The 27,591-nt window shown below is 47.7% G+C and overlaps 1 protein-coding gene across 1 annotated transcript in view; it reads left to right on the top strand.

The window, feature by feature from the left end:
- The window catches only part of BRD7 (bromodomain containing 7), a 257,053-nt gene that overhangs the window by 94,056 nt on the left and 135,406 nt on the right, over positions 1–27,591 (top strand). Inside the window, exon 8 of the mRNA XM_085640013.1 lies at positions 22,452–22,578. Within this exon, the coding sequence (XP_085496139.1) occupies positions 22,452–22,578 (127 nt within the window). The remainder of the gene's footprint in view (positions 1–22,451; positions 22,579–27,591) is intronic.

Below are 27,591 nucleotides of genomic sequence, written 5' to 3'. Positions count from 1 at the left end.
CAGGGGGCATCTCTAAGATGCCCTCTGTGTGCATTTTTTATTAAATCCCACACTGGCATCAGTGTGGGTTTAATGTGCTGAGAAGTTTGATACCAAACTTCTCAGTTTTCAGTGTAGCCATTATCGTGCTGTGGAGTTCGTAATGAAAAACTCCCAGCACCATATACTGTTAATGGCAGCACTGCATTTACAATGTCTAAGAATGGACTTAGACACTGTAGGGCGACAGGGCTCATGCACCTGTACCCTCACCACTGGTATAGTCCACCCAGCTAGAGGGGTGACTGCTCTATGCCAGGGCAGTGGGTTGTAGGCATGGCACACAGAGATGTGTGCCATGTCGACTCTTCTCTTTGTTCTTCACCAAAACACGCAGCCTGCAAAGGCAGTGTGTGAGTGTAATGGTACAGGACCTTTAAGGGTGGCACAATAAGTGCTGCATCCCTGAGAGGCCTTCTCTGGTCACAGTGCCCTGGGTACCTGTGGTACCATCTACCATGGGCTGACCTGTGGCCAGAAATGCCAGTTGGGTTTAGGCTTCAATGCAGTTTTAGGGAAAGAACATAGCCCTGGGTACCTGACTAGCAGGAGCCCAGGGCACACTCAGTCAAAGCACATCAGCAATTCAGCAAAAAGTGGGGGCAACCATGCAGAAAGAGGGCACTTTCTCACAGGGAGCTGATATGAAGGGTATTGTGGTTCAGGGATACTGGACAGTGCAACAACAGGTTCTTCACTTCAACATGTTCAAACTACTTCACATTGCAACGACTCTCAAAACGTTCCTCACAAACATAGCAGGAAATACTGTCCTGCTATGCACAGACAATATGACTGAAATGTATTACATTCAGAAACGTGGGGGGGGCCCATTCCTTACAATTATCTCAGTTGGCGCAAAAGATATGGAAATGCGGGAACAGTCACAACATCCACCTCCTAGCACAATTCATACCAGGGAAGGATAACACAATTGCAGACCTCCTCAGCAGGACACACCAGCAGGTTCATGACTGGGAAATGCACAGTACGTTATTACAAACATACTTCCAACGGTGGGGAACCCCTACAAAACACCTATTCCCAACAAAAGAAAACACAAAATGCCTAAGCTTCGCATCCAGACATCCACACCCACAATCCAAGGGCAATGCTCTATGGATGAACTGGTCAGGGGCATTTGCGTACGCTTTTCCTCTTCTCCCACTCATACCTTCTGTGGTCAGGAAACTGAGACAGACTCCAACGCCTTTCATTCTGATCGCACCCACCTGGGCTCGTCAAACCAGGTACACAACCCTATTGGAACTCTCCCTATAACCTCACAAGAATCTACCCAATTGTCCAAATCTTCTCACACAGCAAGGGCAGGGTGAGACATCCCAGTCCTCAACAGCCGAATCTTGCAGTATGGCTCCTCGGATCATAGAATTTGGAGACCTCAATCTACCTGATGGATGAATGACTATTCTCAAAGAAGCAAGAAGACCTACCACAAGGGGTTTCTATGCAGCAAAATGGAAGTGTTTTGTGCATTACTGTATAACTAAGCACATTAACCCATCTTCCCCAACGGAACAACTAATATGTTGCCTGTTACACTTACAAAAGTCACAGTTAGCATACACTTCAATAAGCCTAGATTTAGTGGTTATTGCAGCATATTTACAAAACCGGAAACACCCCTCACTTTTCCACATTTCTGTAACCAAAGCCTTCATGGAAGTACTAAAAGGTCGTTCCACTAGATGCACCTCCAATGCCAGCATGGAATCTAAACATTGTCTTAACACGGGTTATGGGTCCACCATTTGAGCCACTGCATAATTGTTAACTACAATTCTTAACATGGAAAGTAGCTTTCCTCATAGTGATAACATCCTTACATAAGGTCATCGAAATACGGGCATGCATAATCTAAGAACCTTACTTCCAAGTGTTCTCAGACAAATTGCATTTACGCACTAACCCAAATTTTATACCCAAGGTAACTTCTTCTTTTCATTTAAATCAAACCTTGGAGGTACCAGTTTTCTATCCAAAACCCCAAACTATTGCAGAATGTGCTTTACTTACACTAGACGTTAAAAGGGCACTTGTGTACTACGTGGAACGTACTAAACTCTTCATAAAAACAAAACCGCTCTTTGTTTCTTTTTCAAATCCAACCAAAGGAAATGCTATATCCAAAACAGTTATAGCAAGATGAATTATCAAATGCATCCAAACATGTTATGCAAAAATAAAAAAGGACACTAGCAATTGTGCCAAGAGCTCATTCTACAATACAAAAGCAGCATCCATGGCCTTTTTAGGAAATATCCCTCTAAATGACATTTGCAAAGCGTCAACATGGATAAACCCTCACACTTTCACAAAGCATCATTGTGTAGATGTTAATTCAAGACAACAAGCTCTAGTTGGACAAACAGTCCTTCAAATGTTATTTCAAACAACTACACCATCTCATGCCTAAATCCCAACGTGGAGGGATTATTGCTTTACAGTCTATGCATAACATGTGTATCTGCAGCCAGCACATGCTACGAATGGATCATGTTACTTACCCTGTATGCATCTGCTTGTAGCGTGTAGTGCTGCAGATTCACATGCACCCTCCTTGGCAGGTATTAGATGGTAGCAAAATGCCTACGGACACAGCATGTCTAGCAGACTATATCTTCACTCCATTCATGGCAAAGGGGATACAAACTTTCTAAGAAACAAAGCGTTTGTCATGCGCAATACCTCGAGGGGGAGGAGAGACGACGCATGACGCAAATCATTAAACTCCCTCAAAGAAAAACAACTTGCAGAGTACGGGCCCAACACTTGATGGCGCGAGTATGCATAGCATGTGAATCTGCAGTACTACACTCTATGAATAGATGCTTACAGGGTAAGTAACATGCTCCTTTAACATTAAAAAAAGAAATAGGCATTTCCTAATTTGTTTTAAAGCAACGAGCACCGTGACTGATGTGCATCTCCTCCAGTGCCAGTAGTGCCCTTCGCAGCCCAGAACCTCAGTGCTATTTAGGCCTCCATGAGAGACTCTGTACATTTCTCCAATCTAAGGGAATACCACTGGGCTTATCAGTATAGTGTGAATACCCATGATGTAGAATTATACTTCCAGGTACACAATTTTGCAGTCTCTCTTCTGTGATCTGTGCTAAAATTCATAATTCTAAAGATGGACTAGCGGGCAGTACCTCAATGAAGGAAGAAGGGAACTAGAACTTGAATTATCTCAAAATGGATTCTTTGATTTATACTTCTCCACATGATAATGTATCTTATTGTTTGAATCCATTGAGTAATGCTCACGTTTCGTACAGCAGCCCTACTTAGCTTTCCTAGGTTGATTCTCTGCTACATTCTTACGGTACTGTAATGCAAACCAGCATATATCAGAGTGAAGGCAATAAAAATTGCCTGCCTCAAGCTATACAACCCCTTGCCTTATTCTGTCTGATGACCTTTCTCTCATTCAAACTTGTACCTAACAATTCAAGATCATTATTGGTTAATGTGATTCAGAATTGAGTAGAGAAATAATGTTTCTGATAGATACTTTGAAGTGCAGATTCCTCATGTTTTGAATATTCCGCAGATGTTGGGGTGTATCCGGAAACTTTTTTAAGCAGTACCCTTAGGCACCGGTAGGTAGGTAGGTGCCGTTGTGCAGCTCCATGCTGACTTTCTGCTTAATAAGTGACAGACGGAACAGAATAAAGACACTATTCGCTCATGCTGACTTCAGTTCCTTTCTTTCCATGCCACCAGATGCGGATCTGAAGCAACCTCTTGCCCAATGTGCAAGGGAAATTTGCACCGCTCAAGACTACACTGTCTAAACTTTGTGGAGACTAATGGAAGCAAATGTGTGTGACAGATGCCTAACAGGTTTGCCTGTGGATCAGAACACAACTGTAAAGCCCCCAGTGACTGCCCCTCGATGAATCTCAAGGCCATCCATGACCATGAGGTGAAGCTCTATGTGTGCCAGCACCTGAGGACTCCACACTGTGACCGGTTGCAGGGAAGGTCCTGTTCCTGTATTCCATCAGTGTTACAGTCAAATCCCTCGGTTCAGTCGAGGAAAAAGCATAAACAGCATAAACAGTCCATGCGGGACTCTGCCCCTTCCTGCCTCTCTCAAATCCCAGATTTGCCCCTTCCTGCCTCACATTCTCACTCCCAAATCTGTTCCCCTTTGGAGCAGATTCTGACCCCTTTCCTGATTAAACCCAAATTTCCGGGGCCAGCGGTGATGCCGCAGCAAAACAAAGAATTCTGTGAAGCAATACTGCAGCTCTTTGGCACGTTATCGGCTCCATCTGGCGTGCTTCCAGGCCCTTACTAACCACGAGGGAATCCACCTGGGACTCGGCCAGCGGGTCGGCCATTGACGCCAGCTGGACCATATGAACCTTCACGGGCTTCGCTGCAGACTCCAGTCGTGGTGCCATGACCCACGGCAGACCCTGGAGCAGCAACACAGATTCAGACTATGCAGCTGTTTGTGCTTTATGACTCCGAGTCTGTGCCAGTTTGACTGAGGTTCACACCCTGATCCACTTGGGCTGTAGCCTTTGAGCAACCCACCAGATTCTTATACTTTGCCCCTGCCTCAAGGATGAGCCAAAACTCCCTAGACTTTATTTGGAACAGATGATTCTAACAACGATGCGTATAATGCTGGGCATAAAATTACCCAACGATGCACTGATGACAATTGGTATGAGGACCTTCAAGAGGATGTAGCCTTACGCCTAGAGCGGTCGATCTCGAAGCTGGGGAGCCGGGTTCGAGTTTCGGCAACGACGCTCAACATCCTATGATTCTGGGCAAATCACTTAATCTACCTGTGCCTAACAAAAATGAATGTGTCCTGTAACAAAACTGGTGCTCATGTAAAGCGCTCTGATACCCGATGTCTCTGGTCTGATTCGCTCTACATAAAACTAAAAAAATACATTTTAAAACAAGCATTTGCAATGCAATAGGTCTCGCATTTGCAAGAGTTTGAGCTATTGGCATTGTAAATCACAATGCCTTTGATTTATGTGTTTTGAAAGCCTGCAAGCAGGTGGTGCATAAACACGCACTTTGTACTTACAGTTCTTAATTTCAAAAAAGCAAGGCTGGCAAGCTGGCCAGCCTTCCTTCTCGTACGCAACGACATAAGTACAAAGTGCATTTTACGCACCCCTTGCAGGTTTTCAAAACAAAGAAATAAAAAGCATTGTCATTTACAATGCCAATAGCTCATACTTTTGCGAATGTGATACCTATTGCACTGTAAACAAAACTCTCGTAAATGTGAGACCTACTGCATTGCAAATGCTTGTTTGTAAAAGTGCCCATGCCGCACTTTCGCCTCAATATAGGCCCGATTACTTTCTTAAATAACTGTATAAGCATGTACATAAGAAACACAACCTTCTACCATGGTGATAGCTGTTGAAATTGAAATAAGATTTATTGTGCACAACTTATGCTCAAGACAGAGCGGGGAAGCGAAAAGCAGCTTTATAATAGCCTCAAAGCGCACCACAATTAACTCCGCCTCACCGAGTCATCTGTCATAATTTACATCCCAGGAGGATAACAGCCATCCGTTTTTCGACAGAAAAAGTACACATTAATTTCCCTTGCTGTACAAAGTGATAAAGCCTTACATTTTTTTTCAAAACACATGCCTCCTGCAACGGAACCCAACACCATGCATTTACATTACGCCTTTCGGCCGCGCGCCGCCTCAAAAGAATTACCTCACTGTCAGTCTACTTCACCATTGCGCATTGACTGTGACATCAGTTTAAGTTAGGCTCCACGTGTGTCGGCTGGGGGTGTGCCTCAACAACACTTGGCTACATTATAGCAGTATTCGCAGAGCTGTGAGCACCTCTTGGTCCCTGCATGCTGGGAGCAGTGTGCACTGCGCTCACAGCCACCGCAGCTCGTTGATCATGTGCATTATAGCGGCGCTCCATGTGGCATCTGAGAAGGCGCTATAATGCGTGACCATGCATTTCAGTGTAGTGATGCGCACCACCACACTGAAATACATTGGACTAATGCGTGCGTGCTACTTGGCAGAGCTTCAGGCTCTTATTTTTTATTTAGGAAAATGACAATGTGCACACGTTTAAAGAGGCTCCTCCCTAGTTACACTAATGAAAAACTTTGCTCGCTTTGCGTACACAGAGGGGTCGAGTTATAAACCATTGTAAACAACGAAGCCATAGTTGATGTTCATGCATCAAACAACCACTGTCAAAGCCAATCGTCCTGGCTTGTTGTAGATGTAATGTCACTTGTTGTATTATCTATCTGGATGCAATGACAAAGACAGCAAAATACCAGGCGGGCGGCACACTAGGCTAAGCACAGGTTTATAGCTTGGGTGCTTGTAGGAAAGTGGGTTTTTGTTGCAGTAACCCCCCCCTTTTTTTGCCTAATAGCTGATGCACTTTTCCTTGTTGTGCCCTGGGTTCCTGCCAATCAGGTGCCCAGGGCCTGTGTTCCTTCCCTAAAAACTGCCTAACAGACAAAACCCAAATTGGCAAACCCTGGCCACTTGTCAGCCCCTGGTAAATGGTACCCTAGGTACCCAGGGCCTTGTGACCAGGGAAGACCTCTAAGGGCTGCAGCACTTATTGTGCCACCCTTACAGGCCCTGTACCCTAACACACACACACTGCTCTTGCAGGCTGAGTGTCTGGGTGCAAGACAAAACAGAGAGTCGACATGGCACACATCCCTGTGTGGCATGCCCACACCTACACTGCCATGGCATACATCAGCCACCCCTCTAGCTGGGTGCCCTATGCCAATGGTGTGGGCACAGGAGCAGGAGCCCTGTGCCCCTACAGTACCCAGGTCCATTCCTGGGCTCTGTAAGTGCAGTGCTGCCCTTTAAGAGTACATGGTGCTGGGAGCTCGTCAAACACGAACTCCACAGCACCATAAAGGCAGCCCTGAAGACTGAGGAGTTTGGTATCAAACTTCTCAGCACATTAAATCCCACACTGGCATCAGTGTGGGTTTAATGTGCCAAGCACCCCAGAGGGCATCTTAGAGATGCCCTCTAAAACCTAACCTACAATCCACGTCTGTGATGAGGCTGCCTAGGCTGCCACACACCAGACATGTTGCTGGACCCCTGGGTAGGAGAGCCCCTGCTCTCCTGGGCCTGCAACAATGCACATCCTGGGCGAGGTGCTAAATCTCCTCCCCCAGGATGGACAGGGGGAAGCTTCAAAGGCATGCCGCCTCTGTGAGTTTCCCCAGGCCACTGCAACCCCCCACTCTGGCGGGAAGCTTGGCCGGAAACCCCAAATAAGGACAAGGAATGTGCCAGCCTGCCAACCCCACCCCTCAGGTGGGGGAGGCGAGGTGAAGCACATCCCCGGGCTCTCGCCATCTTGAAGATGGGAAGCCCTACCCAATCAGGATTAGGCTACTGCCCCCCTCCCACAGGAGAGAGGCAGGATAGGGGGTGTACCCACCCCAGGACAGGGACCCATTGGTCCCTGCCCTGCACCTACCTGTAACGCCCCTAAATCTAGTATTTAGGGGCACCCTGAACCTTCCTTCCCCAGATCCACAGATTTGAAACTACAAGAAGAGCAAGAAGAACAAAGACCTGCCCTGCAGCTGCTAAAAAGAGGAAGACACCAACTGCTTTGGCCCCAGCTCTACCGGCCTGTCGACCCTCGAACCTGCTCCTGCTCCAGCGCGGCATCTCTTGTGGCCAGCAACCTCAGAAACCCCGGAGGACCTGGCTACCTTTGAACTCTGATTCCCTGGGACTCACATGAGTAGAGGCTCTACTCAGAACCTACCTTTCACCCCTGGCAGCAGCCCGGAACCGCGATCCCAGCCCACTCTGCACACGCCAAGCCTGGCCGGTGCAGGAGTGAACTAAACCCACGAGAACGACCCCACGGCGACTGTGACCCCGAGTCCGGCACCCAAGGACCCCCCTCGACAATCCTGGAGAAGCCTGCAGCCTCAGAACAGAGTGCCACCCCAACCGCGATCAACAGAGGGTAAGATTTCCCGACACCAAAAGGCACCCCTGCACCCGGCGCCCCACGGCCCTCTGTGCCCAATCCCGGGGTACCTACCTATCCTCCAACTACCCAACTTACCTCTCGAAGTGGTGGTGGCACCTGAAGAGTCCTCGTCCCCGAGCCTGCAGTCTTTTTCCAAACCTGAGATTTCCCATAGAAAGCCATTGAGCGCCCGACGGCTCAAAAGCACCCTGCACCCAGCCGCCCGAGTGGCCCTGGCAGTGAAAACTCTACTCTAACCTACTTCCCCACTTGCCCTGAGTAAGTGACCAGGAGCCCAGCTCCCACAGCCGCGTGGCTTGCCAGACAGCAGCCACCAACCAAGGCCCCCCTATACCTCATAGGATAACATTGGGCCTAACTCTCTCTGCACCCGGCCGTCCTGAAACCGCTGAGGGCGAACTAACTGTACCTACCTGACACTGGGGGACCCCTGAGTCTATGCCCAGAACTTCAACTCTGCCAGTCGAGTACTTACCCTTAAACCGCTAACTTCATTTTCCTCATAGGGTAACATTGACTGGCTTTTTCTTGAAAATTCTTCTAAGTGCGGACTTTTCAAATCTTCAAATAATCACCAAAAATCAGCCGAGTGACAAAAACGAATTTACTCACCTGCTCTTAGGTGAGCTCCCAGTGCTGGATCTTGGTGCCCAGCACTGACTCTGAAAATTACCCACAACTATACTTACCTTTAACTCATTTTTCTTCCATAGGAAACCATTGACTGCTTTTCTGTGAAATTTCTTCTAAGTGTTGATTTCTGCAATTTCTAAATATTCCTCAAAAATCGTATAACATCTGAAAACGTAATTACTTACCTGTTTTGGATAAATGTCCCAGTACTGAGTCTAGACACCCAGTACTGGATTACAAAAGTAACGATAACCTACTGTACCTGTAACCTATATTTCCTTCCATAGGGAATCATTGATTGTTTGCTCTGAAATATTTTCTAAGTGCTCACTTTTGAAATAGCTAAATATTAGTTAAAAATCATTACAGTACCAAAGTCGACTTTCAACAGCTGATTTTGAGAACTGACCCAGGACTGGATCTAGGATCCAAGCCTGGAATTACAAAAGTTATCTAAAAAGTAATCTATTGCATATAATTTGAATTTATCATTGAGCTCAATGTAATGTGTTTAGAAATAGAGTTGCCTACTGCAACTATTTGTAACTGTTTACTGAAAAGTCTATTGCATATACAAAAGTATTTTTAAGAAACATCTCCTGTCGAGAAAGTATATTTTAATTCCAGTAGTAGTAGTAGTAGTAAAGCTTTATTTCGATATAGAAACATATCATAAAAGCAAAACATGACAGCATAAAAACAATGGTCGAAACAAAGCAATTTACAATTCATATTACCATTAAAAACATTTCATATTTACACGGGATAATCTTAAAATTTATGAAAAATGAAAAAGGGACACTTTACTGTATCGTCAGTTGTTTAGCAGATCTTATGCGCCAAGCCCAGCCTAGGAATTTAGCCAAACAAATGGCAAAAAAGGGTCTTGTATCTGAGAGCAGTATTCTTATAGCTTCCAGATGTGAGCGAGTTCCCAGGCTCCTACAAAGAGGCTTCAACCACCTCCGTCTAGGGGCCATATAGACTCGACACTCAAATAGAAAGTGTGCGACAGATTCGATTTTTAGCTCGCAGAATGGGCAATAGGGTACAGTTTGCAGTGGTGGTTTCCAGGTAGAGGTAAACTGACATAAAGGTAAGACCCCCAACCCTGAATTTAAAATATAATGCCCTATCATGTGGACTGTGAATCAAGTCCAAATATGGTTCTCTGGAGGGGATATCTTTAACCATCAAGAAGTTGGCAACAGATCTTGGGTGATTTGATTTACCAAGTCTCTCGTTATCCACCCAAGACCAGTAAGCCTTCTTCAGTTCTTGTTTAGGAGGTGCTGTTTTATTTTCCCACGCAGCTCCCAGACCGAGCTTGTATAATGCCCTCTTGACCTCTCTGAGCCAGGCGATCTTATGCCAGCCAGGTAAGGACAGTACATCTTTTAGGGCGTCTGCATAGCTGTGGAGTTCGGGGACGTTCCAAATTCTAGACCATAGTAGTAAGGGGCGTAATTTAGCTTGCTCGCAGATTGGACGGGTACCTGCGTCCAGCAAGAGGGGGATTGTGGGGGTGCTCTGGGGTAGCCTCATCAGATCTTTGTGAAATTTATTTTCTAGGTGGGCCAAAGTATCCACTCTCTGGGTACCCCAAAGTTCTGCGCCATACAGTGCTGCACTCACAACCCTACCCCTATAGATATCAAGAAGTGCCCCAATAGGTTTTATGAAGGAAGCACGCTGCTCTTTAAGTAACGCACCAACAACCCTCTTATGGGTTAGAAACACTTTTCGGTGATGGGCCTTCCAGCTCATACTATCACAAAGACATATGCCTAGATAGTCAAATTCTTTGACCCGTTCTAATGTGACAGAGTCTAGAGTGGGGGGTTTAACAGATTTCTTAGGGGGGTTGAGGACAAGAAATTTGGTCTTGCCAATATTTATGGCCAGTCCCTTGGTGTCACAGAAGGCCTTGAAGCTGGAAAGTAGTGACTGTATGCCTACAGGTGATTTCGAAATCAGGAGGGTGTCGTCCGCAAACAGGAGCGTCGGGATTTTCCTTCCAGCCAGGGATGGTGCATCTGCAGGATGTTGAAGAAGGTGCTCCACCACTCCATTGACGTAAAGCGAAAACAGAGTGGGAGCAAGCACACACCCCTGGCGGACGCCCCTGTCTACTGGAATACACGGGGTTTTTTCTCCCTGGGCACCCCATCTGATTTGGGCAAAGTTGTTTTCATGGAATTTTATCAGCAAGGCCAACAAATAGGGAGGTAGACCTAACTCGTCAAGGACCTTCCACAATAATGCTCTTGGAACCAGGTCGAAGGCTGTTTTTAAGTCTATGAAGACTAAGTATAAGCTGCCCCCTCCTAGCACCACTACCTTCCAATAGAGCATTAAAAGGCGGAATGTCTGCTCGACGGTGCCTGTCCCTGATCTAAAACCCGCTTGGAAATCAGACAATATCTGATTTTCATCCACCCACTCCAGAATCCTGCCCAATACCACTTTCCCCGCTACCTTTTGCGTCGAATCCAGCAAACTGATGGGGCGGTAATTGGCTGGGTCTTCCCTGCTACCCTTCTTGAAAATGGGGACTACTTCAGCACCCCTCCAAGAGTCAGGGAAAGACCCCCCCAACATAACCTCATTAAGAAGAGCAGCAATTAATCTGCTCCAAAATGGGGGATTATTTTTTATCAAGTCGCCCGGGATCCCATCAGGTCCTGCCGCTTTGTTAGAAACAATACACCTGATTGCCTTCTCTACTTCCAAGGTGGTAAATAGGACTTCATTTGGTGGGAGATCTGTGGAACTGAGCCTTGGGAGCGGGTCTGGTTGCGGAGGCCCTGTCTGAGCCGAATACAATTTCGAAAAGTGGGCAAACCAGGCAACACCAGGGATATTACAAGTCAGTTGTTGATCAATGGGCTTGTCTCTTGATCTTAGCAAGTCCCAGAACCCCTTAGCATCTTTCCTTGTGCTCGCCTCCGTTAGGTCACGCCAAAAGTTGAAATCCTATGTCCGCTTGGCCTCAGTCACAGTTTTCCTATAAAGTTTCCTTGCAGACCTGATGGTAGCTTGGTCTTTTCCTTTTACTGCAGCAACAAGATCACCCTTAGCAAGTCGACACTTGGCTGTGAACCACTTTTCACTTGTTCTCAGGGCCCCCTTTGAAGCAGTTCTGGAGCTGGGTTTGGGAATGATGAACAGCCCACTTAGTGCCGTTACAGTCTCCGTAAATAACGATAAAAACATCTTGCTATCGCTATTCGTGCTATCAAGCCTAGATTCAGCCTCTAGTAAGATGGTTTCAGCTTGTGACATCCTAGCCTCATCCGCTGAGACTCTTGCCCATTTAAGACGTCTGCCACAGTTTGAGGGAAGAATCTCATGTGAAGCTTTCCATAACTGATTAGTAGCTTCTTGAGACCCAGTTTGCCAGGGAACAGAAATGGTTAAAGCGAGAGGGTTGTGGTCGCTGTCACAGGTCTCTATAACCTCCATGTCTTGATGATATGGCCAGAGGTTATAGTTGAGCATAACAAAGTCAATTCTGGATGAGTGGCCCGTCCTATTGTATGTATGGGCACCCATGGGATCTGATTTAGAACGCCCATTCGTTGCTCTCAAGTTATGCTCCATGCAAAGAGCATTTATATCGATCGCCTTTTGTGTCCATTTAGGGATCGGTTCGAGGTTCAAAATAGGGATGCCCCTCCTGTTATCCTCCTCGTTGGTATCCAGAATATCTTCTTTGGCTAAAGGCTCAAAACAGCAATTAAAATCGCCTGCCAGCAGGACGAGAGAGGCGGCGTCACAGGCAAACAGGTAGTTACTTAAGCCTAAAGAGTTTAGAGATCCTCCGTTCCTATTGCCCCTTAAGTAGAGATTAAATAGTTCTAGTTTCCTTCCCCCTTTGTAGTGCACTGTTAGCCATTGAAGGTCAGGTGTTTCGGTGGTCCTTTGAGAAACACTGAGGTCTAGTGCTATGTTGATCCAGATGAGAAGACCACCGGATGGGCGTCCTTTAGAACCTTGGTGACATACAGCCGGAACATAGAAGGTCGAAAACCCCACTCTATGTCTAGGTTCCTGGCACCATGTTTCCTGTAGCAAGCAAATGTCATAGGGTGCCAGGAAGGTGTTCCATTCCGGGTTATCAAAGTTACGTGCAAGGCCAGCCACATTCCAGCTTAAGACCCTCAGTGAAGAATCGCCTGGGGAGGCAACTCTATCAGGCAGGTCGATCTCCATTGGATTAGATTGTACTGGAGGGGGGGGGATCGAACAGGGGCTGTCTGGCCTCATTTCCACTCTTTTGCAATCTAAAATGGCCATTTTGATCGGTTCCATGGCCCGGGGCAAGAGAGTCAGAAGCCCGGCTTGGCTAGTTGGAGGGCCGTTGGTTGGATTTCCAATTATGTCTATAACATGTGGAGACAATGCTTTTTCTAGTTGTGGGCATGCTGGGAACATAGAAAGTCAATCGACCTCCTCCAGGCCTCCAAATCTATTGTAGGTTGAAAGGCCATTCCAGTGTAAGAGAGTATTCTTTTGCCTCATGGGATGGGTGTTCCATGGGTGGTGCTGCACCAAGGACCAGTTATCCGCTTGGGTATGCAATTGGCGTGGGGGGTAAAAATAGGATAGCGGCCTTGGTATGACTAAAGAATCTTCACTAGTTGGCCAGGAACAGATATGGTGCGCCGTATGTGGGTCTTCAAAAGTTACAACTACACAGTCCCCTTGCTTAGATTTCTTAGTTGGGCCCACCCAGGGTATTCTACAGACCATCATTACTCGGATTCTTTTGCCATTGGGAATCGGTCTGTTGACGTTAAGCCAGTGCATAGTTTTATTTTTCAATGACCAGTGGTTTTCGTGTTGGTCGGTGCCAATCACAGGGACGCCTGTCAACACGACCACATAGTCATTGGCCTCTGGTGGAAGGTCTATATAGCCTCCTCTAAAATTTTCTTTTGGACGAGGACCCTGGGTTTCGGCAGGCTGGGGTCTGGCGGATGCTACCAGGTTTGGATTTACTTTTCCAGGCTTAGAGTTCCGTGTGGGAATCTGCGGTTTGGTAGCCTGAGGTTTAGCGGTTATGGAAACTTGATCCACAGCCACAGTCCTCGACTTAGGAACAGACCTTACAGCAACAGGTACTGGTGGGGGGTGCTGCTCAGCTTGCAAAACAGGGGCTGGCGAAAGTGGGTCAGATAAGGACACGCCCTGGTTTTCGAGACTTCTTAGGCCGAGAGTGGCCAGAGCAATAATGCTCTTCTCCATCTCGAGTAGATTGTTTTCTATCCTAGACAATCTTAAGTCGAGTGGTGAGAGAAGTTTTTTTAATGTTTCCCAGACTTGATCTATAAATTCCTTATCATTCCTTCCCTGGTCTTGTACCTGCGCCCCCTCGTCTACTGGGGTGGTGTTGGCTGGACCCTCTCCCATACTTTGGCATACTGACTGTGTGCTCAAGGAACCCTCAGGTAAAGCATTACATGCCTGAGTGTTGGTCATTGTGAGCTGGTGGGAGACTGCGACCTTTGCCTTTTTACGAGAGTAGGCTGAGCGTAATTGGCGTTTTCTTTTGGGTTGTGCACCACTAACACGGGAAGTAGTTGGGAATGCTTGGGAAAGGGGATTAAGGGTGGGGGTCTGGGCGTGAGAAGGTGCAGCGAAACTTAGCTCTTCTGTAATGCGTGATTGTTCTAAGGGCGGAGTGAGGGTGGAAGTAATCGGGGGCTGGTGTAAATCAACCTGGGCGGTAATACTATTTGGGCGGGCAGGGCGTGCTGGAGTGACAGCAGAGGCTATATGTCCTAGGGATGATTTTTTCGAGAGGGCAATTACCTCGGACAGCCTACGTGCAGCTACCAATTCTAGGGATACCCGGGTTTGAAGTTTAGATATTTCTTCATCGATGGCTATATTTGTGCGGGTGATGAAGTCGTCCATAGGGCCACAGATTTGTGAACCACCTTTGGAGGCTTTGCTACGTGTCATCCTAGTACTCATGGTGCTTACGATGAGATCAGGGTCGTCATTCGACTTACTAACTAGGGAGCTTCAATTTAAGCTAACCTGTCTCAGCACGATGATACAATAACAAGCAGGTTAGGAGCAATAAGGGGGGTGGGCCTGGGCCGTCCTCTGCCGTCCTCGAACGGCCTCAAACGGCCCGCTCTTAGCCCGGTCTTCGCCCCGGCCGTTGCCCCGTGCGCGTCCCGCGTGCGCGTTGTCCACACAAGCTATGAAGGAAAAACAAGAGGAAGGGCGGGAAGAGGACCAGCTGCGGCCGATCCACGCCGCTAGGAATGCTGGTCCTCGCAGTCCCGCCTCTACCCCTGTTGACCAGATGACAGCTTGCAAGGGGCGCGTTGGTGCTCAAAGCACGTGAAGGTAGGCAAAAAGGATGTTCCCCAGAGAGAGTCTAAGCCTACGAGCGGCTCCCGCGAAGCGGGGGCCGCGAGGCGTGGCGAAGTGGCCAGACAGCAACAACACAGGAGCAGCGCTTCTTTGCAGGAAGGGTCCCAAGGCTCACTCACTCCACACAGATTTTAAAGAGGAGGAGGAGGGGGCGGGAAGAGGACCAGCTGCGGCCGATCCACGCCGCTAGGAATGCTGGTCCTCGCAGTCCCGCCTCTACCCCTGTTGACCAGATGACAGCTTGCAAGGGGCGCGTTGGTGCTCAAAGCACGTGAAGGGAGGCAAAAAGGATGTTCCCCAGAGAGAGTCTAAACCTACGAGCGGCTCCCGCGAAGCGGGGGCCGCGAGGCGTGGCCAGACAGCAACAACACAGGGGCAGCGCTTCTTTGCAGGAAGGGTCCCAAGGCTCACTCACTCCACACAGATTTTAAAGAGGAGGAGGAGGGGGCGGGAAGAGGACCAGCTGCGGCCGATCCACGCCGCTAGGAATGCTGGTCCTCGCAGTCCCGCCTCTACCCCTGTTGACCAGATGACAGCTTGCAAGGGGCGCGTTGGTGCTCAAAGCACGTGAAGGGAGGCAAAAAGGATGTTCCCCAGAGAGAGTCTAAGCCTACGAGCAGCTCCCGCGAAGCGGGGGCCGCGAGGCGTGGCGAAGTGGCCAGACAGCAACAACACAGGAGCAGCGCTTCTTTGCAGGAAGGGTCCCAAGGCTCACTCACTCCACACAGATTTTAAAGAGGAGGAGGAGGAGGGGGCGGGAAGAGGACCAGCTGCGGCCGATCCACGCCGCTAGGAATGCTGGTCCTCGCAGTCCCGCCTCTACCCCTGTTGACCAGATGACAGCTTGCAAGGGGCGCGTTGGTGCTCAAAGCACGTGAAGGGAGGCAAAAAGGATGTTCCCCAGAGAGAGTCTAAGCCTACGAGCGGCTCCCGCGAAGCGTGGCGAAGTGGCCAGACAGCAACAACACAGGAGCAGCGCTTCTTTGCAGGAAGGGTCCCAAGGCTCACTCACTCCACACAGATTTTAAAGAGGAGGAGGAGGAGGGGGCGGGAAGAGGACCAGCTGCGGCCGATCCACGCCGCTAGGAATGCTGGTCCTCGCAGTCCCGCCTCTACCCCTGTTGACCAGATGACAGCTTGCAAGGGGCGCGTTGGTGCTCAAAGCACGTGAAGGGAGGCAAAAAGGATGTTCCCCAGAGAGAGTCTAAGCCTACGAGCGGTTCCCGCGAAGCGGGGGCCGCGAGGCGTGGCGAAGTGGTCAGACAGCAACAACACAGGAGCAGCGCTTCTTTGCAGGAAGGGTCCCAAGGCTCACTCACTCCACACAGATTTTAAAGAGGAGGAGGAGGGGGCGGGAAGAGGACCAGCTGCGGCCGATCCACGCCGCTAGGAATGCTGGTCCTCGCAGTCCCGCCTCTACCCCTGTTGACCAGATGACAGCTTGCAAGGGGCGCGTTGGTGCTCAAAGCACGTGAAGGGAGGCAAAAAGGATGTTCCCCAGAGAGAGTCTAAGCCTACGAGCGGCTCCCGCGAAGCGGGGGCCGCGAGGCGTGGCGAAGTGGCCAGACAGCAACAACACAGGAGCAGCGCTTCTTTGCAGGTTCTAAAATAAAACCAGCATATATTTTTTATATACAAACCATTGGCCTAGAGTTCAGTTATTGAGTGTGTGGAACTATTTGCTGACTGAGTGTGTACAACAAATGCTTTACACGTCCTCTGATACTGCCTTACTGCTCGACCAGGCTACCACTTTGGAGAGTAAGGTTATATCTAACTTTAACCTCTGTTAAACCCTTGGGGTCTGTGGACTCTGTACACCCTGTACCCACTAAGGAACAGGATATACCGAGCCACTTTCTCACAGTGCTCTTAAGCCACACCCTTAATTTCATCTGCCTTCTCGACATGCCAGCGAGCAGCGTTTTCATCAAAGGCATCTGAGGACAGGTTCTGGCGTACATATGGAGCTAAATTACATAGACCCCAATTAGACAATCCCAATATAAGCAGACATTAATTGGTGCGACATGCCCCCTAGTTTGGTGGTGAAACAGAGCCACAATTGAGCTGTACAGCCCCCCCTCCCTTGTAGCCTTGGCACTGGTGCCACTGCACGGCCTGCACTACTGTTAATAGTTTTGGCCTTGAAATTTGCCTTAGTTGGAACAGAAATGTGAAGAGCCAGCTCAGAGTAAATGCAAACAAGCACCAGCCGAGAGCTACACCCGCCCCCCACACACGAAAACACACACGCACAATGAAAAGAAGAAGGGCAGGTACCCATACCAAGACAATAAACGTTATAAAAACCAAACGTGATAAACTTGTCTATGACGAGCATTAACACCTTGGGCGTCAACAATACAGAAAATGATTGGAAAGTCAAAAGTGAACAGCGGAGAAACTAAACCTATTGCTCGTCGAGGAAAAACGGGTGCTGGGGGGGAAGGAACCACACATAAAAAGACATCCCTTCTCACGCAGCATCCAGTGCTTTGCCCGCTGCGACCGGATCTACACCGTCCCTCTACTGAGGTAAGTCGTGCCACCTGCCCGGGCCACCAGGCACCGTCCTTCAGCACTCTTGTCTGCCACCGACGACGCTTCTTCCCTTAGTGACCTGCCTCGAGCCAGGCTACGTCACACAGCGGTACTGCGTTCAAAGCAGAGGTTTCTCGTGAAGTCCACAGGAGGCGTTTTGCTCGCCTGGAGGGTGAAAATAAGTGAAAACTGAACACGCCGACGGCCCTGAAGTGCCCTCCCCTCCCCTCTAAAAGGGCAGTCCCAAGCGTACAATACCTGTGGAATCCTCCTTTCCCTGAATAACATTCAGCTCATCCGGAGGCCGCTGTGTTGCCAATAAGGCTATATCAGAAATAAACGCCGATTGCAGTTGCTGTGGTAACAAGACGGAAGAGACGCCATACACAACAGACGCCATGCGCATGCACATCATCGCGCGTGTCTGCCGCTTGTTTATATATGCATCGCGCTTTCACCTTAAGTGAAAGTGCGATGCAAAAATAAACACTCGTTTCTGGAAGAGATGCCAATGCCGAGCATGTGCAAGCTAAATCTCCAGTCCGGGTGGGCGGGGCCTAAAGGAGACAGGGCGGACACAAACCCCGCTTCCAAAGAAGCGGGACACAAAACTGACTATAGATCTCACCAAGGCGAAGCATCGCATGCGCTCCAACGCAGACGAAACCTAACAAGGTGAAGCAGTGCATGCGCTGCAACGCAGGCGAGACCTAAAAATGTGAGTGACCTGGGCACCTCGCCAGACACTGAGATAATTTCACCTCTGGGCCCTGCCACAGAAGAAAGTGCCTCCTTTGCCATGATCATGCGAAGGGAAGCCGAGGTTCTCTGTCTCCTACTACCTTCTATGGAGATAAGGACTAATGTCCTCACTGAGGTGCTTAAGCCTTGGCAAACATATACTAAGCCCTTGGTTCTGTTCAGTGAAGCCCCTCACAAAGCCCCTTCTTTGCATTGGGTAAAGCTCTGTTGTGGATCTCTGTAAATATGCAGATAGCACAGCCCTATCATCCATCCTCCAGTGACCCGGACTTTTAGTCATGCAGGCCTCAACGAGTAAGGTCAACCCTAATGCATTTCCTACTTCAATACCAGACAGGGAATCAAAACACTTCAAAAGCTTTGTGAAACATGTTTTCTTCAACCAGTTTAGCACTACATTCCATCAATGCCAGCTGCCTTCCAGGACGTTATACCCATGCCCTTTAAGACTCAGTCGCATAAGTTTTACCTTATGTTCCTAGGGACTTGCATCCCCTCCTTACTCAGGTTGTTCATGTTTGTGATGGCAAAATTGACCATCCCGTGTGGCTTGGATACCAGAGATTGCATAGGCATTTAACACCAGTGTGGCTCCAATATCAGCCTGTCTAGAAAACCCTACAGCCTTTTCGTAGCTACTCTAGACCAGACCATGTTGACAAAAGGGACAGCGTGCAGCACAATCTTCCGCCCATCATGCTGCTCCAGCCTCAAAACCACTTTAGTGTATCCTTCGGGGCACACAACCACCTTGTCCAAGGTAGGCTCCAACATTTCTGCCAGGGTGTCAGGCGATAACTTTGGTTGGTCATATAGATTGTCTGGTAGGGTTACTCCCTATCTTTTCTAGACACCCCACATTCCACCATCTTCAGAATCGTTGATGGAGCTCCATCTGTGCCTATTGCAGCAGGAAGTGCAAGCTTTTGAGGTCAAAGAAGCCTTAGAGAGGGCGCCAGCATCAGAAGTAAGAAGTTCGATTTGGTTGTTGTTTTCTGGTGCTTAACAAGGACGGAGGCCTTTGTCCTATTTTATACCGTCACCCTCTCAATGCCTTCCTTCTGAAGGACACATTCAAGATGCTCAACCTGGCCCAGTTCTTGTTTGCCCCCGACCCTGGAGACTGAATAGAGACTGCAGGCCCACAGACTCTAACTGCGGTTCAAGGTAGGGCAGGAGCATTTTCAGATCACTGTGCTCCCTTTTGGCTTCACCAGTGCCTCTCGAGTGTTCAGAAAAGTGATAGTGGCAGCACACTTTTGGAGGTCATGGGTTCCCTTACCACGTCATCTAGCTGCTGAAGATATGGGCTTGTCCCAGGCAGTCGTTACTCACTTCCAGACTATGGCAGACGTCTTCATTTCCTTGGGGTTCACTATAAACGTGTAAAAGTCACACCTGACTCCTTCACAGAGGCTCTGTTCCTTCAGAGCCATTCTGAACACTGTTAATTTTCGTGCCTTTTCCAGGAAATGATATTCTAGGACATGTGGGTTATGATTCTTATGTTTCAGCCCCTGATATGTGAGCCATTCACTTGGCATTGAAGACCTTCTTACCATCCATCAAAGGGAGGCTGGTGCAGGTGCTGATGGACAACATCACCACAATGTGGTATTGAAACAAACAGGGCAAGGTGGGGATCATGGTTCCTTGACCAGAAGGTACTACACCTTTGGAAAAGACTAGAACTTTCCTGGTGGTACACCTACTGGCGGGACCTCTAAATGCCAGAGTGGACAAACTTAGTCACTGCTGCATATCAGATCATAAATGGCAGTTGCATCCGAAGGAGGCAAAAGGTCTCTTCCTCAAATGAGGCGAACCCTGGCTCGAACCTTTCGCCAATGTATAATGTCAGCACTTTCATGCATTAAAGTTTCCAAGGCTTCTTTCTCTCTGAGACATTTTCCCCCAAGAGTGGAACTCAGGACTCCTTTCTGCCAATACCTCTCCTTCCTGAGTCTCGAATATCAGAAACATCTAGGCCAAAGTCATCCTTGTTTTACCAGATTGGGCATGGAGAGTGTGATATCCAGAACACCTGGACATGAGTATCTGTCCAGGCTGCTGCCTCTGGGATATCCTCTTTTGCAGCAGCAGGGCAAGGTCCTGCACCTGGGCCTACATAATCTTCACCTCCATGCTTGGAGATTGAGTGATGAAAGCTGACTGCCTTCAATCTCCCTCCCAAGGCTGTAGATGTCATTTTTGCCAGCCAGGTGTCCCTCAACAAAATCAGTCAGCAGCTGCTGTTGGGACAAGTTTGTTGTTTTGTGCAGTATTCGGCAGATAAACCCTCTTCCAACTAGGTTATCCAAAATATTGATTTTTGTGTTGTCCCTAGCCCAGCAAAGACTTGCTTTGTGCACAGTAAATGGGTACCATTTGGATCTTTCAGCCTTTAGCAGTTGCAGGATCAGCATTCTTTCTTTAAATCACCAGTTTTGAAGTGTTTTTTTAAAGGGTTTGCAACATTTGTTTCCACTCTCTCCCTTTATCATGCCTCAGTGGAACCTTATCTTGGTCCTCTCCTTTCTTATGTGTACTAATTTTAAACCACTGCACAACTGGCTACAACAGCTTCTCACCCTCCAGGATGTATTCCTTATTGCCATGACATTGGCATGGTGAATAAGTGAGCTGCAAGCCATCTTCATGAACCCGCGTTACTCTACTTTTTCCCCAGTCAAACTGGTCCTGAGAACCTGAGCCTCCTTTTTTCCAAAAGTGGTAAGTCTTTTTTATTTGGGCAAAACACAACCCTACTAGCATTCTTCACTCAACCCCGTCCCTCTACGTGATAGGTGAGACTCCGTCAGCTAAATCCTAAAAGGGCTGTAGGCTTTTACATTGATCTTTACCAGAGTACATCCTGTGGACGATCAGCTCTTTGGGAGATTCGCTGGAGCGAAGGGCAATGCAGTGCAGAAGAGGACCACCTTTTGTGACTTGTGCTCTACATTGAATTCTGCTACACATTTGCCAAGAAGCAGCCCCTTGAAGGTTTGTGAGCTCATTCTACCAGAGTCAAGGCTGCTACCACTGTGTTGGCTTGCAGAGTTCCTGTTCTGGATATGTGACAGGATGCAACATGGATGTCACACCATATGTTTGCAAAGCACTACTGTCCGGACAGCCAAGTGCATCGAGATGGGCATTTTGCTTGTTATCTCCTGCAGGACGTCTTGGTTTCAACCAGTTCACAGACCCATCACCTGGGAGGTGCTGCTTTGATATCTATTCAAAAAGTGAGGAATTTGTGGTTCAAAGTAACTATCGGAAGAACAAGTTACTTATCTTTGGTAACTCTCTTTCTGGTAGATACTCTCTCTAATCGCAGATTCTTAACCAACTCTCCCATCCTCCCCATTCTGTGAACTGGACTCTTTTCCACCTAAAAAGCTCTTAAGTATACAGATATGTACCCTGGGCTAAACGGGCTTGCTGTTAGGCTCTGCATGTGAGGGAACGGGACAGCCTAGAAAGCAGCTGACGTCAGCATGCAGGAGTTGCGCCTATAGGCGGATCTGCATGTCCCTTCTGGTGCAAAATGAAGTCTGTGCAGAGTTGTACAATGCCACCTCCCGGAGCACAGGGTTACTGCTTAAGAATTTTTGGATCTGATGCCCGGGAATATTCAAAGGGTAGGGAATCTGCAGTTAGAGTATCAACCAGAAAAAGCATTACCGAAGGTAAGTAAATTGTTCAACTGTTGGAAGGGGTCACTGAGAGTAAGTGCAGTGTTGGCGCTAATGGACCATCACTGTTTGTAAATGTTATGGTTGTATGCTCCTACAGATGAGTTGGAAAACAGGCATGCTTGGATTTTCCTTTTCTCTTTCACAGGCTAGGTACACTGTGGTAGGTGAGAGAATCAGAAGGTGGTATGCTACATGCTTTAATTGAACTTGGGAATTTCATTCTATGCATAGGCAAAATTACCCGATATGTTGGTATTTATCTCAGATCGATTATTTCTGGTGACAAGTATCTTACCTGATCTTCATCTGGTTGGTTTATTCACAGAAAAGAGAAAGATCCACTGGAAGAGAAATTGAGAAACGATCTTCTGGCAGCAAGGGAGCAAGAGTTGATTGATCTCATTATCCGACAGTCTGCAGGAAAGTTAACAAGAAGAGCTGCAATCAGTGAGGTGAATATGGATACATTTTTATAAATTAACACTGTTTTGCACTTCAGATTTTATGTTGGCAATGAAAAGATAAGCGGTTTACTTTTTGACTTGAGGAATGATACATTTGTCTAACTAATCACTGTATTGCTTTAGCATTTGTGGCTGCAGATCCACATGCTCTGCAAACTCCTGTCATCTAGAGTTTGGTGCAGACTTTTTCAACTTGTTTTTGTTGAAGACCATTTTGGTTGTTGGGTACCTTTTGATCTCTCCCTTAGCCTACAGTTCACCAGGACAATGACTCCTCCTCAGATAGTTTTTTCCGCCATTGGTTTCAAATGTTCAAGTGTCAGCTATGGGACCAACAATGTTCTTCGATGAAACATTTGGTGTCAGATCTTCAAAGTAATGGTTACTGCAAATGAACAAGACATTACCAGTGCACTCACTGTGATTGGACTTGCCAGGGAATAGCTTTGAGGAAAACCGGGTAGTGTCAAGAAGAACTGTTAATGAAGGGTGTTATGGAGAGAAGGCCTATAGGAAGCTGGCTCTGTATATACTATGCAAACACAAGGAGATGATGGACGGAGCGCTGAACATTTTCAGACACTCACCCCCAGTCACAGATCTGGGTTGAATCTATAATCGATCTTTAGCTCACTTCGCCACCCCAGTTCAGACACAGCTATATGCAAATCATTCTTGACCCTGTGCCTCATGGGAACAGTCTAGACTGAACTACCAAGCCATGTCTTCCCTATTTGCTTTGTTCGCCCAAAGTTGGCAGGGTATGCCCAGACGTGGGTCCTTTGCTCACTTTGCCACTGGATTCAAGCTAGTCGGGCTGATTTTGGGTATTACCCCGAAACCGGTCCCAGGATGCTTGTTTCCGTGGTGGCTATTTATATAGTGGACCAAAAAGAGGTACACTGTGTAAAGAGTCCAAGCAAACCCCAAAGGAATTAACAGAGGCACAAATGCTCTCTTTAGTGGTAGTGTGGGCGAGCATTATATCAAAGGGTAATGCTAAGCAGTTATTGCATACACAAAGGCAGTAAATGAGACACACACTCAAAGAAATCAGTTTAAAAATAACACTTACTTTTATATAAATTTAAATACCAAGATCATCAGAATCCGGTAACTACTTTTCAAGTAATGAATTTTTACAGTTTTCAAAAGTTGACACTACAATTTCTGCGTGTGGTAATGTTATCCTATGAAGGTAAAACATGTACTGCATTCGGGCACTTAACAGTGACTTACGGAACTGTTCTTCTGAAGTTAAGGTGAGTATGGGGCAATTTCCGAGGTCACACCAACAGATCACCTCGGGAGGCTCTGGGACATCCAGGTGCAGAGGTGTAGCACGGGTCGGGCATCCCATTCACTTCAATGGGTGAATGGTCAGGTCAGAAAGAGGCTGCAAGCTGGGACTGTGGAGCCAGTCTGGGGAACCCAAGTGGGAGGGAAGGCTCGACCCTTGAGATCATCGGCCAGGTGGGGACACCCTTGGTCCACTTCTCCACGGGCTGTGAAGTTCGGTGCAGTGGTGTCTTTTGGTGTCGGGTTTCTGTGCTGGAGTCACTCGCAGTTGAAGGAGGCCTGCAGAAAGGCGCTGCAGATGGGACTGGAAGTTCAGTCTGGACAAACCTTAGGATGGGCTTAGCACCTGTTGGTCTGATGACTCTGTTGGCACCATCACTCCCTTGGACTTGGTTTCTGGAGTGTGGGTGCATAGGTTCTTTGATGGGTCGGGTGGTAGCGGTCACAGACTTACTCTTTGTCTTCGGTTCTGCTGCAGAGGGGCAAACAGGACAGCTTGGCCACTCTCGATGTGCGTCTCACTGTCCTGAAGTCCCTTAACGTACAGGTCAGTCTTCCTCAGCGATGGTGTCTGGACTGGACACAGCAAGCCTTGGCTGCTGCAAGGGGTCCGGCACCGCCGGTGTTGGTACTAAACGGCTCCAGTCAGTCCTGGTGTCCCCACACTTGGAGGAAGGACGGATCTGATCTGGAGGAGCACTGCTACTTCTTCCTGGGTGACTGTTTTGTCAGTAGTCCCGGTGACCCGCAGGGCGGGAAACCGGGTCTTGCTTTTTTGGTGCCTGCGGCTGCAGGGGAGTAGCTCATCTACTCCTAGTGAGTTTCTTAGGCAATTTGCAAAGCACTGGCAGACCTCCGGGTTTCTTGAGGTCTGTACAGCAGCAGGACGAGTTAGTTGCTCGATGAGGGTCAGGTGCAGCATGCAGGCTGGCAGGGTTGGTGCCAAGTCAGTTGTGCTCCTCGGTTCTCTTGTCAGCAGTCTTCTTTGTTCACTTCTTCTTTTGGTCCATTGAAATCTGAAATCCTGGCATCAGGGGGTCCCCTTAATACTCAATTTACGGCTTTATGGGGATTGAGGGGTAGTAGCCAATGAGTTACTTACCCCGGGGGTCACTACACCCACTAGGTGACCACTTTCTTTGGGGAGTGGACATCACCCTGGCCCAGAATTCCTAATTCTTCTACACACAAGATGGGGGAATTTCTAAATTCACGTTCACATCAGGCTTGGCCACCCTTGAGGTGTGTCCAGCGTGGCAGTACAATATGCCTCCTGCATAGCTAATTCCCCCCGCCTGTCCTGGCAGCAAATGGGCCCATGACAGGGAGGTTGGGATCCCCTCCGCGGGAAGCCAGATTTGCATACCAAAGGCTGTGGGCTTTTATAAACTCCCTGCCTTGGAATGCTAATTTACCAGCTTTCCTGGGGAAGGAGATAACACCACTCTCCAGAGCAGGCATCGTTCTGTCCTCTGAGAGCGGGGCTATCATCTTCTAGGGAGTCAGAAACACCATAGGTTTCAGTGAAGCCATTATGCAGCTGGGCAACTCGTTTTGATCAGTGCCCGGTATATATCTTAAGCTGGCTTCCCTGCTCACTTGCAATATCCAGTAATAGAACTAGACATCACAGGGGCATATCTGCTCATTGCAGATATGTCCTCACATAATATATAATGCACCCTGCCTTAAGGCTCAAAGGCCTGCTGACTTACATATATCAGATGCAGTGACTTTGGCATGACACACAGGAGTGTGCCATGTTCCATGTCATGTTTTCAGTGGCATATGGATGAGTAAGCACTGTCTCAAACTTAATTCTGATAAAATCTCTGGTTGACTGCTTGCTGGCCATCGGAAGTGGGTGCTTTACCCCAACCCACCACAAAGGCTATGGGGTAATGCTTGATGACAAGCTTAACTTTAGCAAACAAGTCAACTCAGTTCTATCCTCCTCTTATAACAAACACTCTTAGAATCTTAAGAAAAATCATACACTTTCTTCCCAACAATTGTAGAAAAACAGTTCTATCCTCTCTAATCCTATCTACAATGGATTATTGTAATGGGATTTTAAGGCACAATATCTCAAGAAGCGTCGGGTACTATAAAACGCCGCCGCCACCAGATTATTTCTTGACCTTCCCAAACACCACTCAATTGCTCAAGCAATCAAAGATCTACATTAGCTAACGATCAAGAATCATATTAAATTGAAGGCACTCTGCTTTACCTTCAAAGGTCTGCATGCCACAGGGCCAGACTTTCTGAGAAAATTCATTTCTTTGTAAGTTCCCAATACAAACTTGAGATCAATTGGATCCTACAAAGTTACCACCTTCAGATATATGAAAAACAAATGGGGTGGAAGCAGCTTCCTTGCGGCAGCAACCAAAGAATGGAATCTTCTGCCAATACACATAAGATCTGCACCTTCATACAGGTTTTCAGAAAGCTTCTGAAAACCTGGCGTTTTACTCTTTAGCCCTCCCTCTGTCTCCTCCTTGCTCTCTGCTGAGCTAGCGCCAAGACACCCTAGGGTATGCGTAGCGCTCCACAAGTATTTTAACATAGCTCATGGTTTGCACCATGTCACACAGCCTGCAATGGCAGTCTGTGTGGAATTTGTATGTGGGTCCCTTAGGGTGGCATAAGATATGCTTCAGACCTTTGGGATCCTCTTTAGCACTCATGGCCTAGGTACCTGAGGTGCCATTTACTAGGGACTTACAGGGGTGCCAAAGTCTTTAGCCAATTGTAGCACAATTAGACAACACCTTGTTTTGGGGAAGGAGCACTGGTACTGAGGTCTGCTTAGCAGGCCTCAATGAACTGTCGGAGTCGAAAATCTGCATCTGGTAGCTAAAAGGGGGGACAACAAGTGAGGGGACAACGGCAACAAAAGCCCAGTTTCCTACTGAGACTATATTCAGATTATTCTCCTCAGGATTGTATTTATTGCCTCCACCCAGATTAAAATGTTTTTTAACTTATGCACCTAGGAAGTCGATAAGCTCAATTCCAGTTATCGATCACTTATAGAATGAAGGTTTCAGGTCTAGATAAAAAATTCAGCAACAGTATCAGCAGTGGTTCCTAGAATGGACTATAAGTACACAGCACCTGGACACTACACCAGCATGTGTGATAGTACATCCTAAAGCTGACCTTGTAGTAGTGCACAAAGAAGGTCGAGTTACCTTTCAACTTCCTTTATAGCATCCCCTGAAAAGGAAGGCATGTGTGCTAAACAATACGGAAAAATAGTTTCTGCTGCAGCAGCAGCAACCATGAGATCTGCTAATGCCTTTGCAAATCATGGTCACTTTGCCAAGCAAATGTCTGATTTGACTCCAATTTTAGATCATCTATCAGAAGCTAAATAGGAGGTGGTGCTAAGTATTCCGAGAGAGGGCGAACGTACATCAGCTGCAGTCAAGAGGCATCTCTGGACCAAGCAAACTCAGGATTCAGACAGGGAGTGTGTAGCTGTTTTAAGAAGCCAGGAATTGTGTTTATTTAGACCAAGTGCAAAGCAGAATTTTGTACATGTCATTTGATTGTGACTTACTTTTTGGCAACACGTGTATGAGGCACTTTAAGGGTTAAAGACAGATGCAGAAACAGATCTCTGAGTCCTCAAGCAACACAGACATCAGGTCTTTCATCTTACAAAAACAAGACAGCCATCCTCTAGAGGAG

Source organism: Triturus cristatus, chromosome 12 (genome assembly GCF_964204655.1).
Source record: "Triturus cristatus chromosome 12, aTriCri1.1, whole genome shotgun sequence".
Classification (NCBI taxonomy): domain Eukaryota; kingdom Metazoa; phylum Chordata; class Amphibia; order Caudata; family Salamandridae; genus Triturus; species Triturus cristatus.
The sequence above is the reverse complement of the archived record's forward strand: the minus strand, read 5'-3'. Positions and strand labels throughout refer to the sequence as shown.